Source organism: Barbus barbus, assembly GCF_936440315.1.
Source record: "Barbus barbus genome assembly, chromosome: 23".
NCBI classification, from domain to species: Eukaryota; Metazoa; Chordata; class Actinopteri; order Cypriniformes; family Cyprinidae; genus Barbus; species Barbus barbus.
The window spans coordinates 26,832,409-26,848,797 of NC_136751.1; the positions used below are offsets into that span (position 1 = coordinate 26,832,409).

At 37.2% G+C, this 16,389-nt stretch overlaps 1 protein-coding gene across 17 annotated transcripts in view; it reads right to left on the reverse strand.

The window, feature by feature from the left end:
- Positions 1-16,389, reverse strand: part of LOC306842839 (C2 domain-containing protein 5-like) — a 36,572-nt gene that overhangs the window by 15,729 nt on the left and 4,454 nt on the right. For 12 of the 17 annotated variants that reach the window (XR_013781785.1, XM_079373956.1, XM_079373954.1 and 9 more), the window contains exons 8-10: positions 15,614-15,768; positions 9,874-9,962; positions 8,776-8,884 (exon numbers count right to left, since the gene is read on the reverse strand). Coding sequence is in view for 16 of the 17 variants with exons in the window: in XM_079373956.1 (XP_079230082.1) it covers positions 8,776-8,884; positions 9,874-9,962; positions 15,614-15,768 (353 nt within the window). In the remaining variant the exon portion in view is untranslated. Of the gene's footprint in view, positions 1-8,775; positions 8,885-9,873; positions 9,963-11,332; positions 11,534-15,613; positions 15,769-16,389 lie in introns of all 17 variants that reach the window. The other 5 variants (XM_079373959.1, XM_079373962.1, XM_079373960.1 and 2 more) reach the window with 1 other exon arrangement.

The window sequence follows — 16,389 nt, forward strand, 5'->3', positions numbered from 1 at the left end:
AGGTCGGTAAACAAAATAGTAAATATTTTTAGTAAAGGTTTTTATTTTAATATTGTTTATTTATCATAATTTTTCATTTTTATGATTTAATTATTAGCTTTTTGTCAATTCACAAAACCCCTGCAGTTCTCTCATGAATCCCAGTTTGGAAGACTTGGCTCTATATCAATTATTGTAGGAGTCATTTTTAAAGAGATTTTTTCCAGATGATGAGCAATAAAAATGCTGACAGTCAGAACTTTAAAATATCTTTATTTTCTAGAAAGTTTGGTTATGCATCAGAAAACATGTAACGTAATTGAGCAGTAGCTTGAGCGAGCATGTGGTGTGAAACAGGCCTTACAACTTCATCAGAACATCAGTTTTATTCATTTAGCTGTATATATATTTTTAACAGTGACAAATCTCAAAATTGTCAGAGAGGGAGCAAACCATGAACTAATGCAAACAAGGCTAGTACCTGAGCTTTTCTCTTTCACACAGACATACACACACTCGCACACATGCACGCACTCTCTGAGCAAGGGGTTTTCATGAGCGCAAACTCCCCTGCCTGTTTACCACAACTAGGAGAGGGTCAAGGGGAATGAGGAAGATGATGATGATTGTGAGGACGAAGAGGACAGTGGTGTGATTTGCCATTCTCCTGACTGACAGCTTATCATGAACTAATCTACAACAGTAGGCAGAGCATTCCCCTGCTGGTGCAGTCATGCTTGCCAATGGAGGACAAACTCCATCCTATTCTGGATAAACAGCCAACAGCAGGAGGGAGTTTGATTAATAACGGTAACATCAACAGAGAAGTGCACTGCAGAAAACAGACCAGAAGCAGAGAAAAGTGTGGAAAAAATAAATAAATAAATGATGGCCTGATGCTCACCTTACCACTGCTATAACATGATTCAAATCACTCATAGGCTGACTAGCAACTCTTCATTAAAAATAGACAAGTCCACAATTAACTTCTATACTAAACCAAGCATTCAATTGCTTTTGTAAAAATAAATAATTCTCAATTCATTGAAAAACAGCACCTGTCAGAGCTCAAAAACTTTCAGAGCTTCAAAAAACAAAAAAACTAATTGGCCACTTCTGCCAATGACAGATAAAATATACAGGCCAATAAATATGCTTTAAAGCCAAGAATTGCATTTGCATTATTGAACTACATACATTTTTTATCATATTAAATTATATTACATAATTTAAATACATCAAAATTAATTTATTATACCTCTGGCAGCTTTTTAATTATCTCAATATTTGTGACAAATGCTTTGTATTTCAGAACTACTCACCAAAACCAATTTATTTTTCACATTTTTACATATAGATAAAAAATAAAAAAAACACTAAAATGATGCATTAATGAAAAATACGAGTAAAAAAAAAAAATTAATTCAAGAAAGCAAATGTCTTTTAGACAATCCCCCCCAGACAATAGCCGCTTTCACACAGTAATACCAGTAAATTGCCGTAAAATTACTGGAATGAATTTAACGGTAAATTAAAAAATGCGCTATTCACACAGGAAACGACATTGTCTTTTTTCCGGAAAAACACCATTCATACATCGGTTTCAAATTACCGGTAAATTCTGTGGCGTCATTAACCAGAAATTACCTCTAAACGACTGCGCCCGTCGATGTTGTGTTTGTAAACAAACATGTTTTAATTTTTGTGTCAAACATTCATCACATTCATGCAGCGCTTTTGGTCCAGAGACATCATATTAGATGACCTTAAACTGAACTACACAGAATGGAGTAAATGCATCATCTTCTTCAGAATGTTATGATTGGCCCAGAGCCGTTGAATTTTCAAATTCAATGGCTCTGGTTTGGCCCAGAGTAGACGTCTTATATCAGCGCGTTCTGAACTCGTATGTGCTCATACCGGTAATCTTCATTCTGCATTCACACACAGCATCATTCCGGCAATTTACTGGTAATGTTACAACTTGGCGGAACAAATTTACCGGTATTTTTGATAAGGTCCTGTTCACACATGATCTCTTTACGGTAATTTACTGGTAATTCTCCAGTAAAGTCTGTATGTGTAAAAGGGGTAAATGACTACAAATCAATATCAGAGCACATGTGATATCAGCTTACACAAACACAATCCATTATGTATGAATCCTTATTACTTTAGTAGAAGGAAGCAACATTGACCACAGAGGCAGCAGCACTGCCAAAGGCACAGAGGTCATGAGACCTTTCATGACTGAAAGTAGAACATTGCCTAATTCCACTTCACTGAATTGGTAGATCAAGTGGTCATGTGATCAGGGAGAAGGGGACGCTGGGTAAGGGGTCAGGTGAAGCGCAGTCAGAGCAGATCAAGGAATGATCAGCCAGAGCAGAGAACAGCCACGCATCCAGCTAAAACATGCAGCAGCTGCCAGACACACACGTTCATACAGAAGCACAGAGCATGGCAGCTCATGCAACACACACTACTGAGAAAAGGCTTGAGGTTGTATGTGCGAGTCTGTGTATATCTGAGATTGCCCGTGTAAGGCATAAATAACTCTTTCCACACTTAATTAATCTTTAAAAGTATGTGTAATCAACTCATCTTCTTAATTGCGAATATGCACTCAATAACATATTTCAAACATATTAAGGGAAACGTTCACTGTAAAATTAAAATAAGTAATTTACTGACCCTCCTCTTATTCAAATTCTGCATGTCTTTCTTAAAAAAAAAAAAAAAAACTCCTTTTGTGTTGCATGAAAAAATGTTCACGCTGCTCTTTTTTCATAAAAATAAGGCAAAGGGACAAAACAAGCACCTTAAAGGATTAGTTCACTTTCAAATTAAAATTTCCTCATAATTTACTCACCCCCATGTCATCCAAGATGTTTATGTATTTCTTTCTTCAGTCGATAATAAATTAAGGTTTTTGATGAAAACATTCCAGGAATTGTCTCCATATCGTTAGTTTCAATGGACTCCAAACGGTTGAAGGTCAAAGTTACAGTTTCAGTGCAGCTTCAAAGGGCTATAAACGATACCAGACGATGAATAAGGGTCTTATCTAGCGAAACGATCAGTCATTTTAAAAAAATGTATATGCTTTATAAACACAAATGCTCGCCTGTTCTGTGATATGCGGTCATGACGTAATGACGTTGAAAAGGTCACGCCTGACGTAGGCGAAAGTACGGAGTCAGTGTTTACAAGTTGAACGTGTAAATACGGACGATTTTGAACTTGGAGAGGATGAGATGGAGCCTACGTCAGGCGTGACCTTTTCAACGTCATTACGTCATGACTGTGTTTATAAAGCATATACATTTTTTTTTAAATGACTGATCGTTTCGCTAGATAAGACCCTTATTCATCGTCTGGTATCGTTTATAGCCCTTTGAAGCTGCACTGAAACTGTAATTTTGACCTTCAACCGTTTGGAGTCCATTGAAACTAACGATATGAAGAATTTCTTTATCAAAAACCTTTTAATTTCTTTTCGACTGAAGAAAGAAATACATAAACATCTTGGATGACATGGGGGTGAGTAAATTATAAGGAAATTTTCATTTGAAGGTGAACTTTAAGTCCAAACAAGCAGTACAAACATCTCATGAGCGCTATATTCCTTAAGTCTTACTGAACTATTTGTGATGTACAGACAGACACTGAAGATGTTATTTGCTGACAACCTTTCCATCTACTGCAGTGGTGTTTGGCGACATCCACACAAAACCTGTTGTGGAAGGTCTACACATGCTATGCTTTTAATTTTACGAAAAACAGCAGCTGAACGTCTTTATGCTCCTCAGAAGAAAGAAAATCATAAGGGTTTAGAAAAACATGAGGGTCAGTATATGATGACAGAATTTCATTATTGTGTGAACAGTCCCTTTATGCATTATCACAATGTTGATTAACTACTAAAGGAGAATATTCAAAATTCAATACTATCTCAAACCCGATAATACGTATTAATATTTAGGAAAGTTTGTAACAGCTGAGCTGCCAAGGGCTGCGTGTGTGTGTGTGTGTGTGTGTGTGTGTTTGTGTGTGTGAAAAGCAGGACTGAGGGTAGGGTAGTACCTGCAGTGAAACTATTCCAGTCTAGCAGTTTGTATGATCTGGTGTTACCCAAGGCTGAGCCAAATCGCCACATTAGTAGATCGGTTAAAGGAGCAAAAAAGAGAAAAAGAGAGAAAGAGAGAGAGAAAGAGTAGAAAAGAAAAAGAAAACCAAACACAACACTGGACAACACCACTCCACAGGAACTGCAAAGTCAGACAAGTGTTATCTGAGAGGGTGACCACGAGAACGAGAGCGAAGAGATGGACAGAGAGGAAGAAAATAGAGGTCTGGGAGAGAGAATGAGGGGGAAAGAGGTGAAAGAAGAAGAGAGAGAAAGAGATGGAGAAAAAAGCATGCAGCAGCACTGTCAGAGGCTCTAAACCAGCACGTCTCCAATAAAACGACAAGAGCAGCTCCTTCAACCAAACCATGCTTTAATTAATGCACGCACACACTAATTAAAACTTTCATACGCAGATGTAGTAGTAGATGCGTTTCATTTGTATGTTGTGAAATAACAACTGTGGGTGTATGTGTGTTTGCAGTCATATAAGATACAATTAAGAAAATAAAACAACAGACACCCTCTAAGTTGTAGTTCAGAACTTAATTAAAAAAATTTCTCCCTTTAATTACACTCCACTATACAAAATAACAACCTGTCTATGTGATTCCTAGGATGTCAGCATGCAAAATGTAAATTAGTAGGTAATGGCTCAGCTTGGTTAGCTTAAAGGGGTCATCGGATGCAAAATTCACAGTTGTTTGAACATAAATGTGTTGAAAGTGTGTACACACACAAAATCCCTATTTTAACCCTTTAGGCACCAGGCTTTTTTAGAAAAAACATCAAGATTTCAAAAGCTTGTGGCTTGAAAGGGCTTAAAGACAGAGATCTACAGTAAATTAGAAAAAAATTATAAAATTATAAATTATAAAAAAATGTTTGGCATGACCGAAAGATTATGTGGGGTGTAAATATACTAATCTAATTATGAAATTCAAGAGGGGTGGCCCTCTTGAATTTCATAATATTCAGGATATAGTAGATATTGAATTGATGTTTCAGCTTATTTGCATGGTTTTTTTTTTGTCTTTTTATCCTCATTCCAAATGATCAGAAAAGAGGAAACCAACAATAAAACAGGAGAAAGTACTAAATTATTACTAAATTACCATTAGTAAAACGCATGTGAACAGTAGCCTACTTTTTGATCAGTTCATCAGTAATATTCAGGAAATAATAGATATTGAATGGATGTTTGAATTTATTTGGAAGGGTTTTTTTTTTGGTCTTTTTATCCTCATTCCAAATGATCAGGAAAAGAGGAAATCAACAGTAAAACAGGAGAAAATAGTAAATTATTACTACATTACTGTGCCATAGTAAAATATATGTGCCTATTTTTTGATCAGTTGACCAGCTATCTGCCCAATCAGGTATCTAGGTGACAGTTTATAGTTCTTGAGAGTATGGAACCTCTCATTGTATGGCACAGCGCACAGACATACCCCACACTGACTGCTGTACTTTGTCTGCCGGCGGCTCTTAGAGCGCGACCGATCAGAACAAACGGCGCAATCTGGCCGATCATCAGAGAGCAACAGCTCTCCTATGGACACTAAGACCACTTCCACCCCTGCCGCCCCCATCCCCGTTGGGGAAAGTGTTGAAATGATCACTTGTTTGTGCTTTGTGAACGATCGCGCCTTGCGCGGCGAAACCATTGTGTGGAAAAGATGTACCGGAAGAAGCGCGATCATTAGACGGCCGATCGTCATTTCCAAAAGGCAAATATTCCCCTTCAGAGTCAGAATCGGCGAATAACATTTGCAACACATCCTCACAAACAACTTTTTATTAGCCATTTGGCGATTTTCTCTCACAAATCTCACAATTTACTCACACGTTATGAACTGAATTGCTTCCGCATCAATGACACGATAGCTCATTTGCTCTGCTATTTCCTCAAACAATTTTGGTCTAGAATCAAAGTACTACATGGCTGCCATCTAGTGGTAGGGAAAACAAATGAGATATTACACCATATTAGGAACTACAGTCTATTTCATGAAGTATGATGTCTTGTTGCAATTTTGCGACTTTGGCGCTTAGAGGGTTAAAATACCCTCTCTCAAATCAGGCTGTTCTGAGATTCCTGTCAGAATGATGCAGTTCTGTACAGGCCGCTCCCACAATAGTTGATTGACACGACCATTTTACCTTAGACCCGCCCTGAGTGAGCTGAGAGCTGACCGCCTGTGTGTCGACCCCAGCGCAGGGGAAGACAAGAATGTCTCTGACTAAGCGATAGAGGCGTTTTGTTGTTGGATGTAATAATGAACATAGCAGTCGTCATTTACTCCCGACATCTGAGCCGCTGAAGACGCAGAGGATTAACGTTACTTTTTACAGTCTGCTCGTCACCCCACGGAAGAGAGGGGCGGGGTCTGCAGAGCTCATTAGCATTTTAGTCCACTTAAAGCGACATGGACTAAAAACAGCTTGCTGAAAACAGGGCTGATTTTGAGTGGGTAAAAAGTTTTTTTTTTTTTACACTACCATTGAAAATTTTTAACCAAAGTATGTTATAGACTTTTAATTAAGACCCTAAAGAATCATATTAGCTTGAGGAAAATGGGCATCCAATGACACCTTTAAAGCCTGAATCCATGCAAGTGATAAAGAAATACAATCAAATCACTGCAATGGGCAGCATTTCAAAAGGTGACAAGAGTTATGGGTCAAACTGAGGATAGACAAATGTTAGGATGAGTAGGCAATGAGAATTAGAAACATTATGAGACCAGAAAAAAAAAAGAATATATTAAATTGCATGCAACAGGGATATAAAAGTTCACATTGACAAGCATTTGATTTTTTTGTTGTTGTTGTTGCAGTGCATCAAAAAAATTGATCATGATTTAGTTCCATTTTATTATTTTGGTCTGATTCATAATTATTTTCAAAACTTACAGGGACAATCGAACAAGTTCTTTTAGATTGAGAGTCTGAATTTGGTAGATTTCTACAGCTCAAAATAGTGTATACAGTCAAAACAAAAATGATTCAGACACCAGATATAATTTTTTATATTTTTTTTACTAGTGGGTGCAGGACACTATATTCCATTTATGTAAGTGAGGATAGCAAAATAAAGTGAACTGACATATTATACCCAAAACGTTATGAACAATTTTTGGGTAAAATATGTCACAGTTCACTTTATTTTGGTACAGTGGACTACCAGTAAAACTGATAAAAATTTGAGAAAAATTCCTCAGACACTTTGACCTGACCATGTTTTGCTTAAGTGTTTTTTCTTCAATTGCTAATGCGACCTTTTTTACACCACAGACTGAGCAAAATTAAGCATTGCTTGGTAATTGTTTGACCTATTTAATTGCGTACTTCAATTTAACAGCTGAATAATTTTTGGTTGATTGTAATCCATTACATACCTTTCTATCAAAGTTATTTGACATTATCAAGATGAATTTGTTCTGACACAGTTTAACTGAGTTCTTGTCATATTTTATTACCATTTTCTAAACTACAGCAAATAAAATGTGATAATGTGAGAAATGTTCCAGGTGTCTGAATAAATTTTGGTTCGACTGTATATGCATACTTAATAGAACACTAAAAAATGATCATCAATAACAACAGAGCAGCAAATCAGCATTTTATAATGATTTCGGAAGGATCATGTGAGTAATGGCTGCTGAAATTTCAGCTTTTTCCATCACAGGAATAAATTATAATAAAACATTAAAATATAAATCAGTTCTTTTAAATTGTAATTATGTTTCATAATATTACAGTTTTTTACAGTTAATATTTTAATAAAACAAAATGATAATTTCAGTAATTATAATAAACTCAATGGTCACACAATGGTCAATTATTATTACTTAAATGTTATAATATAAGTATAGTTTTATATATATATATATATATATATATAGTCTTAAATTCACAAAGCATTTGCATTTCCTAGCTGTGCATTAGAAGCTTGCCAAAACCTGCCATTTTTCCGTTAGAAATGCAAACGAAAATATGATACAATAGAATATTTGGTTACAATTTATTTTAAGGTGTCCTTGTTACAGTGTAATTCTATATTTAAGTTGAGTAATATTCATTAACCAGATGTATTTACTATATGGTTAGGGTTAGGATTTGGTTTAGAGTTACTTGCATGTAATTATTCATAATTAATTGTTATTATAATAGTAAGTACATGTAACATAGACACCTTAAAATAAAGTGTTACCGAATATTTGAAATGTTGTATTAAACTGCATTAATACCAATATTTACATCCCTATAATGCACTGTTAGCGTAGACTAGAAAGGGTATATGCGGGTTTACAAAAAGTATTTTTTGTGCATGTGCTAATAGTGCAAAAATAATGTTCAGGGGAGTTTGGAGGTCTCAAAAGTAACAAAGTATCCTAAGCTGGAGAGAACAAAACATTAAGGCCAAGAAATGGGGCATGTGATGCAGAACATGCACTGTAAAAAGAACTGAAACTGAAAATACAACAAAAGCTTCACCAACAACATGCACACTGCCAAACTACCTCAAATGCACCACCTGATTGATTTATGTTCTTACTACAGTGAAGTTAAGTTATATTTCATGTTGTTTTAAATTATGTTCATGTATCATATATTTGGTGCATTTGTTTATGTTTGTGCTTGCGTAATATGAGCCGTCTTACCTGGGTTGTGGATTCGATCCAGAAGCTTTATTGAGCGCGCACTGACCACGCCTCCTACATGAAGGAGAAATCCAGGAGGGAAGGCGGTCAACGTGAAGAAAGGGTATTCCTGAAACACACAGAACGGTGATGGAGGGATCATACAGAAATGACACAGGTGACCCACTGGCATTCTAGCAAATGTCATGAAGACAGGTGAACTTCTGCACTGAAATTTTCTAAAGATTTTACAGCACAGAAATTGAAACCTGTGGGTCATGCCATTACATTGTCAATATTTTGCAATCACAACACAAGACTCATGCAGAGATACAGAGACTCAGACACTGTAGGAGACAGGCTCTTTTACTGGGTAACAACTCTGTTAAGTGCAATACATCAGGACTTACCAGTAGATGTAAGTGGCTTAACAAGTGGTAATAAGATGCTCATAAAAGCAAAAAGAGGCTCCTTTACTTATAACTTACCATTCTGATATACTGCATGCAAATACATAAATATGCATGAAGTCCTGATTAAAAGCCTCAACAAAATTGTTACCAGTACATGTTTATTTCTCAACCATATAAGTATGAAGACACAGACTTCAAGATCTCTGGCTCTTCATTTACATTAATTTCTTTATTTACAAGACATTTTACCCCTGGACCAAGTTCACAGCAAAACTGTAACATACAGGATACAGGTAGACATGAGAGCTTCCTAGCACCTGTCAGAGGTTCTAGAATATTCTCCATGGAAGTGGATGCATAACCACATGGCCCCCAAACCAATAGTCACAATACTGATGTGTCATTGGTTTGATAATGAAGGACTGTCATTAGGACAGTAGAAGAGATGCGCGTCTTCCAGTTCAAAGTTCTCAAACAGGGAGGAGTTTGGGAAACATGAAAGATTCTACGATCAGAAAACATTCGGCATGCCCTCTCCAGACATACCCCTGTTCTAACAAACGCTTCAGAGGATGACGAAACCCCCTGAAATCCAGTGAGAGACTGACAGAGTGGAGAAACATCATTCTCATAATCACCAGTTTCACTTTTGTGCATAAACTTGATTGTGAATATATGAATGCATGTGAATGTGTCTTTTTCTTACTCTTTGCTCCAGTGCTGTTTGGGTCTGCTGCCTCAGAAGAGCTTTAAGAGGCCCCGCCTCCTTCCCCGCACTGCCACCACTTCCCATTCCTGTTCATGATGGAGAAGAGAGAAATTTGGGGAAATGAAAGACTGTAAACAACACATCACTTCTAAACAACCCAGTGCACAATGTTACAATAGCCCATGCAATCACATACATTCACCTCTTCTAAGTGCCCATGGCTGCATTTACATTCACAAGAATAATCATCACTATTAATTAAAGTGACGCATTTAACCTATTAAGCCTATGTAAAGCCTTTATTAAGATTTTGGCTACTTGAACATTAATATGAATTTATTGACATGTAAGCAAATCACTCATTTATAAACTTTTCAGTGATTGTTTTGGAGTGAAAAGGAAATTGATATAGAGAAAAGTTTTGTTCAAAAGTTCAGTAAGATTTTTTTAAAGAAATATCTTCTTATGCTCACCGAGGCTGCATTTACTTACAGTTATATTGTAAAATATGATTACAGATTTAGCAGCCATTACTGTAGTCTTCACTGTCACACGATTCTTCAGAAAACAGTTGTTCTGCGTAGTATTTTTTTGGATACCTTGATACTTTTTTCAGGATTCTTTTATAAGTTAAAAAAACTGAAATATAAACTTTCTGTAACTTTATAAATGTCTTTACTTTCATCTTATTGACCTGAAACTTTTGAACAACAGTGTAATTAATTTGGTGGACATAGCCGTTTTAGCCAACAAGTGATTTTCTACACTTTATTAGGTAGACTAGCAGTCTAATATAAAGACAGTGTAATCGTATTACATATCTCAACTCAGACTGGATATGTTCACATCCATTTTAAAAATGTAATAATGGCATTAGTTGAATAAACCATTAAAGTAATGCAGGTATGAAAACATTAAACATTCAGAGACTTTTAAGAAATAACATTTATCGTGGCAAAAAAATGTGCTCTACTCATTCACTAGCTGGGCAACTTCATCAAGTTAACACTTTCACAGATTAAAACACAACTAATATACAAATTCAGACACGTAAGCTCAGAGCCCAGGAACTAGGAAATTGGATTTTTGGAACCAGCCAATAAGAGACGAAAGAGGGTCGCTGCTTTGTTTTTTTTTCTAGTTTCTTCTTCTACTGGCAGAGAAATCTAACCTGCAGTCAGGCTGAAAAAAAACGCATGCAAGTGGGGTTTTGTTAAATCAGAGTGCTTAGAAGACATTAAACCACACTGTTCTATCATAACGTGCACTTAAGAGTGCATTTGCCGAAAGATGTGTGTGGGCAAATGAGAAAAAAAATCCATTTGTTAGTAAGATTTATTCAGCGACGGGCATGATATTCGGCCAGGGGTCAGCACAGGGGTTGGTGTGGTCACACCGGATGCAGTCACTGCACCAAGGGTCAAAGGTCATGGGGACAGCAGTGGGTGTATCCTACCAGAGGCCGCCAGCAGCAGTTCCTCACTGAAAGACACGCTCTTTCTCAGCACGGCTGTGTCTGATTGGCTGACATGGAGTGGGGGAGGAGTTGTACTCCTAGAGGCCATCCCTGGCCGTAAATGACGGGCCAGATGGGCAGAGGGGAGGGGAGATGATTCAGATTCAAGGGCGGGAGTACTGGGACACAGAAATATCCCCACTGACAGAGAAAGAATGAGAGAGAAGTTTGGGGAGGACAGGCATGAAGACATCATATGAGAAAAAAAATAAGGGGTGACTGAACCACACAACAGACAGGGATGCAAACTGATGAGAGGTAAATAAAATGGGTTTTATTCCCAGTAGGCTGGTTTTTCCAAAACTGACATTTCTGTCAGAATGACGTCCTTAATCCATTTCAGAGGTTAATTCTCAATTAACTGCTCTTGATAAAAAAAAAAAACCTTATGACTTCTGAATATTGGCCACAAGTAATATGGACTACAAAAACTGTTCTTTATGGTGACATTTAAATTTTTTGGTGGATTATCCCTCTGGGGGAGTAGTACCTGCAAAACCGGAGACTGCATTTTCAGGAACGCATTTCTAGGACCCTAGGTTTTTAGTGACAACGCCACCTACCGAATTAGAGGACCAGCAAAGATGGATGACAATCAGAGTGTGAGTATCAAATGTGAATAAATTTTTATTTAACATTAAAATCAATTGTGATGCATTTCATTGGAAAGTTAACGTAGCCGAAGTGATCGCGATTTGCTAAATAGTCTTGAATGCATAGCCATCATATATGAGCCTCTAATGCTGTAAAATTAATTGTTAGCACATTCATTTAACGAAACCGTTGCATGATAAGCCTGTGTTGACTTATTGACAGCACAATAAACTGTAGCACGTTCGTTGTGAAAGCTTGTTAATTACTCATTGTTTTTCCATTTTAATTAAGTTAAAATAATCTTAATGTTTTAACTGTCACGTGCTCACAGTCAGCCTGTTTAACGTTACCCCACAATACATGTTATGAGTACGTCTCTTCATTTTGACATGGTTTTATAATGTTGGTTGAGACATAATGACATTTTAATAGTCAGACATAACAGAGAGGCCATAATAATATTTGACTGTTAAAGTACCACGTGTTAGATTGTCATTTACTGTGTACTGTACTCTATATGAAGTGCATAACAATATAATGTATTGTGCATGTTTCTGCCCTTTCGAACCCTACTGTATATTATACCTTATGCTATATTTCAATTAACAATTTTCTTTTGATAGGCCATCATATATGGCCTGGCTGGGCTTCAGAATTTGTCTCTGCAGGATGCTGAGCAGGCCTTCCTCTCTGGTCCTGATTATCATCACAGTTAAGATTAGAAAATGGAATTGTTTTTACACAATGTCCAATGTATCCTTTTTTAAGCGTTAACAGTATTTCTGTTAACCTAGCAGTGATTATGCTCTCTATTTACTATTTCAGTGAAGTGGAAGAATTTAATAGGGTGATAGAGAAACAACTGAGAAAAGAGGAGAGATCATCCAGGTGGTAGGTAGTGCTGCTGCATACATCACAATTTGTGCTTTAAAAATGTAAAAGTCAGGAAAAGTCATGTCAATAATATGTTATTTCTATTCAGATTTCTTGCCCCTCTCTCTATTATTTTTTTTCTCAGTTCAGATGGGCTTTATTGACATGAATGTTTCAAGAACCTTTGTTCCCACAACATCAATATATATATATATATATATATATATATATATATATATATATATATATATATATATATATATATATATATATATATTCTTTGAACAGTATGCAATAATATTATTATGAACATTAATTGGTATGAAGATTGATATGATTATTTTTGTATCATATATGTGTGTGCGCTCTGTGGTAACTAAGATCTTTTAAATATGAAATTTAAAATTAGAAAGTAGAACATGTTCAACTAAATGTTCCTTATTTCATTCACTTCTCTCTCTTTCGAGTCAGTGAAGACGTTGTCCATGAAGTTCTTTCTATGTGGTTCACGTCATGAATATGTGTCTTCCCTCTGTACTTGAAAATGTGGTTGATCTAGTGACTGAAAAGACTATACCATGATTTATTATTTATTTTACTTGAGTTATTATATTATGCTACTTAGACCCAATAATTACTTAACATTCCTAGGAACCAGGTTTAACTGCAATAAAGAAAGTAGTGTTTGGGTGTAATAAAACTGAAAAAAACTATATAACTCTAATGTAGTTAAAACTGGGTGGAAATACTGCCTTGGTGGCACTTTTTTGGTCCTCCAAAACTAGGGTCCTAGAAATGCGGTTCTACAACTGCGGTCCTGAAAGTGCGGCCTCCGGTACTGCAGATGGATAATATTGCTCTGGGGTTCCTTTTTGATTTTGATTTTTAAAAAAACGTAGAAAACGTAAAATAGGGTTTCTTGCTATTTTTCACATGAAAACAAATAGAAGCTGAACTAGGACAGCAACATTTCATCAATTAAAATTATTTTTGGGTGGTGTAAATTACATGAAGGGTGTATAATACAGGAGGGAGTGAGAAAGGGATAAAGATAAAATATAAAACTGAAATGTTTCAGTTTTATACATTATACCGTGCCCTTGTTTCTTTTGCACATTAGCATGTCATTCTTTAAAGTCACTATAACAATGGAAAGCAGAAAACTGACAGCGCTGAACAAAGTTTGATCATACGGTTTCTGTAAATCGGAGTGTCTTCAAGGAAAAGTCACACTTTAAATTTGATTCTGAAGTACACAGCACATGCATTTATGCAGACTATCTGTGCTAGCAAAAGCAAAGACTCTGGCATTTTCCCAAAAGTCCAGATAAATATTAAACTTCACAAAAATACCTCTTCAGAGAAAATTACAATTCTGCCATCGTTTACTCACCCTCATATCATTCCAAACCTGTATGACTTAATTTCTTCTGTGGAACACAAACAAAGTTATTTTGAAGAACGCTAAGACGACATTTTGAAGAATGTTGGGAGTTAAATGACACTGAACCCCATCGACTTCCATTGTATGGATAAAAACACAGTTCTCAAAATATCATTTTTATGTTCCATAGAAGAAAAATAAAGTCATACAGGTTTAAAACAACATGAACGAGGTAAATAATGATAAAAAGGAAAAAAGGGAATATACAAACAAGATTAATTCCAGTCTCCCACTTCACTAGACAAATTAATATAATAAGGTGCAAAGAAAATACTCACATTAAGGGGAGTTGTACGTTACGTATGTTTGGGCGAATGTGGTGTGGGTGAACTTTGGGTGTGTGCGCTACGGCAAGCCATGAGCCATCTGACCGGCCGCTCGTGAACTTGGGGAAACAGTTTTCCAAACAGCGAATGGAGGTGGATTTTCTCCAAGGAAAAGAAGGCATCCAGGTAAAGACGCTTCCCTTCAGCTCCTGAACTACACATGCATCTGCGCTGATCCTGCAGCTCGGATAACGATCTCTTTGAAACCCTCCGGCGATCTTGCCAGCATACACAGTGCGTGAGTGTGTGCTCAGCTGAACCCAGTGCGACTTCCACTCTAGACACTCGCGACTTCTTCCTTTGTTCTCCACAAACCCCCGCCATCTTTTTGATTCTATTCCACTATATATATAGCTACATCACTTCCTTCCCAAATTAGACTCTCGTTCCTATTCGCTGGGGTCATGACAATTGTTTTGGTTTCACTTTCCCAGTTCCGCCACATATCCCTTTCATAATTTAACCTCGCAGTGAAAAAAGCTCCTTGGTTCAGGATGAAACAGAATAAGAGACCTATTTTATAACACACTGAGGATTTTGAATAAAACTAAGCAGTTTGCATCCCTGGAAAGATAATGAAAAATAAGAGGCAAACATGCTTTAAATAAAAATGAAAAAACAGAACTAAAGTTCTTTAGAATCAGCCTCTTCTAAAGAACTTATCCCCTTTAGAAGGGGCTGATTCACATATGGGGCTGATTCACAGATTCCAAATGCACAAAATACGAGATCACAGCCTTGAGTTAAATAAAAATAAACATCTCACACACACAGATAAAGTAATAATGGAAGGACAACACAACAAACATAAATGAATTAAACAAAACTAGACCAAAATAACTAGACACTGTGCCCTAGACCCTCTCCCTCTCAGCCTTAACACTGGGGTCAGTGTGCTGATATTGATTAAAATCAAGACGAGATAGAAAGAGAGAGAGAGAGCCTGGTAGAGTGCCAGAGATCAGGTGGGGTCGGGTATCTTACCGTTTTTGGGGGTTAGGCTGAGCTCGGTGTCAGAGGAGGAGGACTGGCGACTGTAGGACTTGGAGGGGGAGAAGGAGGAGAAGGTTTGTGCTCTCAGAGGGGTGGGGGGTCCTGAGGATAACAGGACGCCTGGAGTCTCCTCCCCAAACCCTGGCCTGTCAGAGCAAGGAGGAACACACTCCATCAACACACACGGACTCACAGGGTCATACATGAGGACTGTGCCCGTGTGTGTGAGTTTGAGCGTGTGCATGTTTGTGTGTGTGTGTGTGACATGGAGGAAGAGATTGTGAGCAAGAAAGAAAAAAAGAAAGTGTTGACTGCTTGCTGCTGAAAGGGTAGAGCATGTGAGGATGTCAAGAAGTGACAGCAAAGCACTTTATGGTAGCGGGCAGGGATAAAAAAAAAAAAAAAGGAAATCAAACACTGTGAAAACCAAAAAAAAAAAGGGGCAGGATGCAAATGAGATGAACAAGAAGCGTGTTTCAGCCAACCAAAGCACAACGCTTTGATAACAAGGGTCGACTAACGCCTTCACAAGGCCAAAATGTAAAAACTAAAAATTATCAAAAGGTACGTACACCCACAACTTAAAAACACAGAAGCCAACCGACACCTCTGATTGGATATACTCTGTGAGTGACAGCTGAATGCAGCTTACTGATTGGTCAGAGGCATTTTTAAGCTGTAAACGAGGTTGCTTTGGCAGGTGAAGGGGAGGGGGGCTGGTGATGTCATAGCTGTCTGCCAATGAAGAACGGGGTGACAGGTCCGTG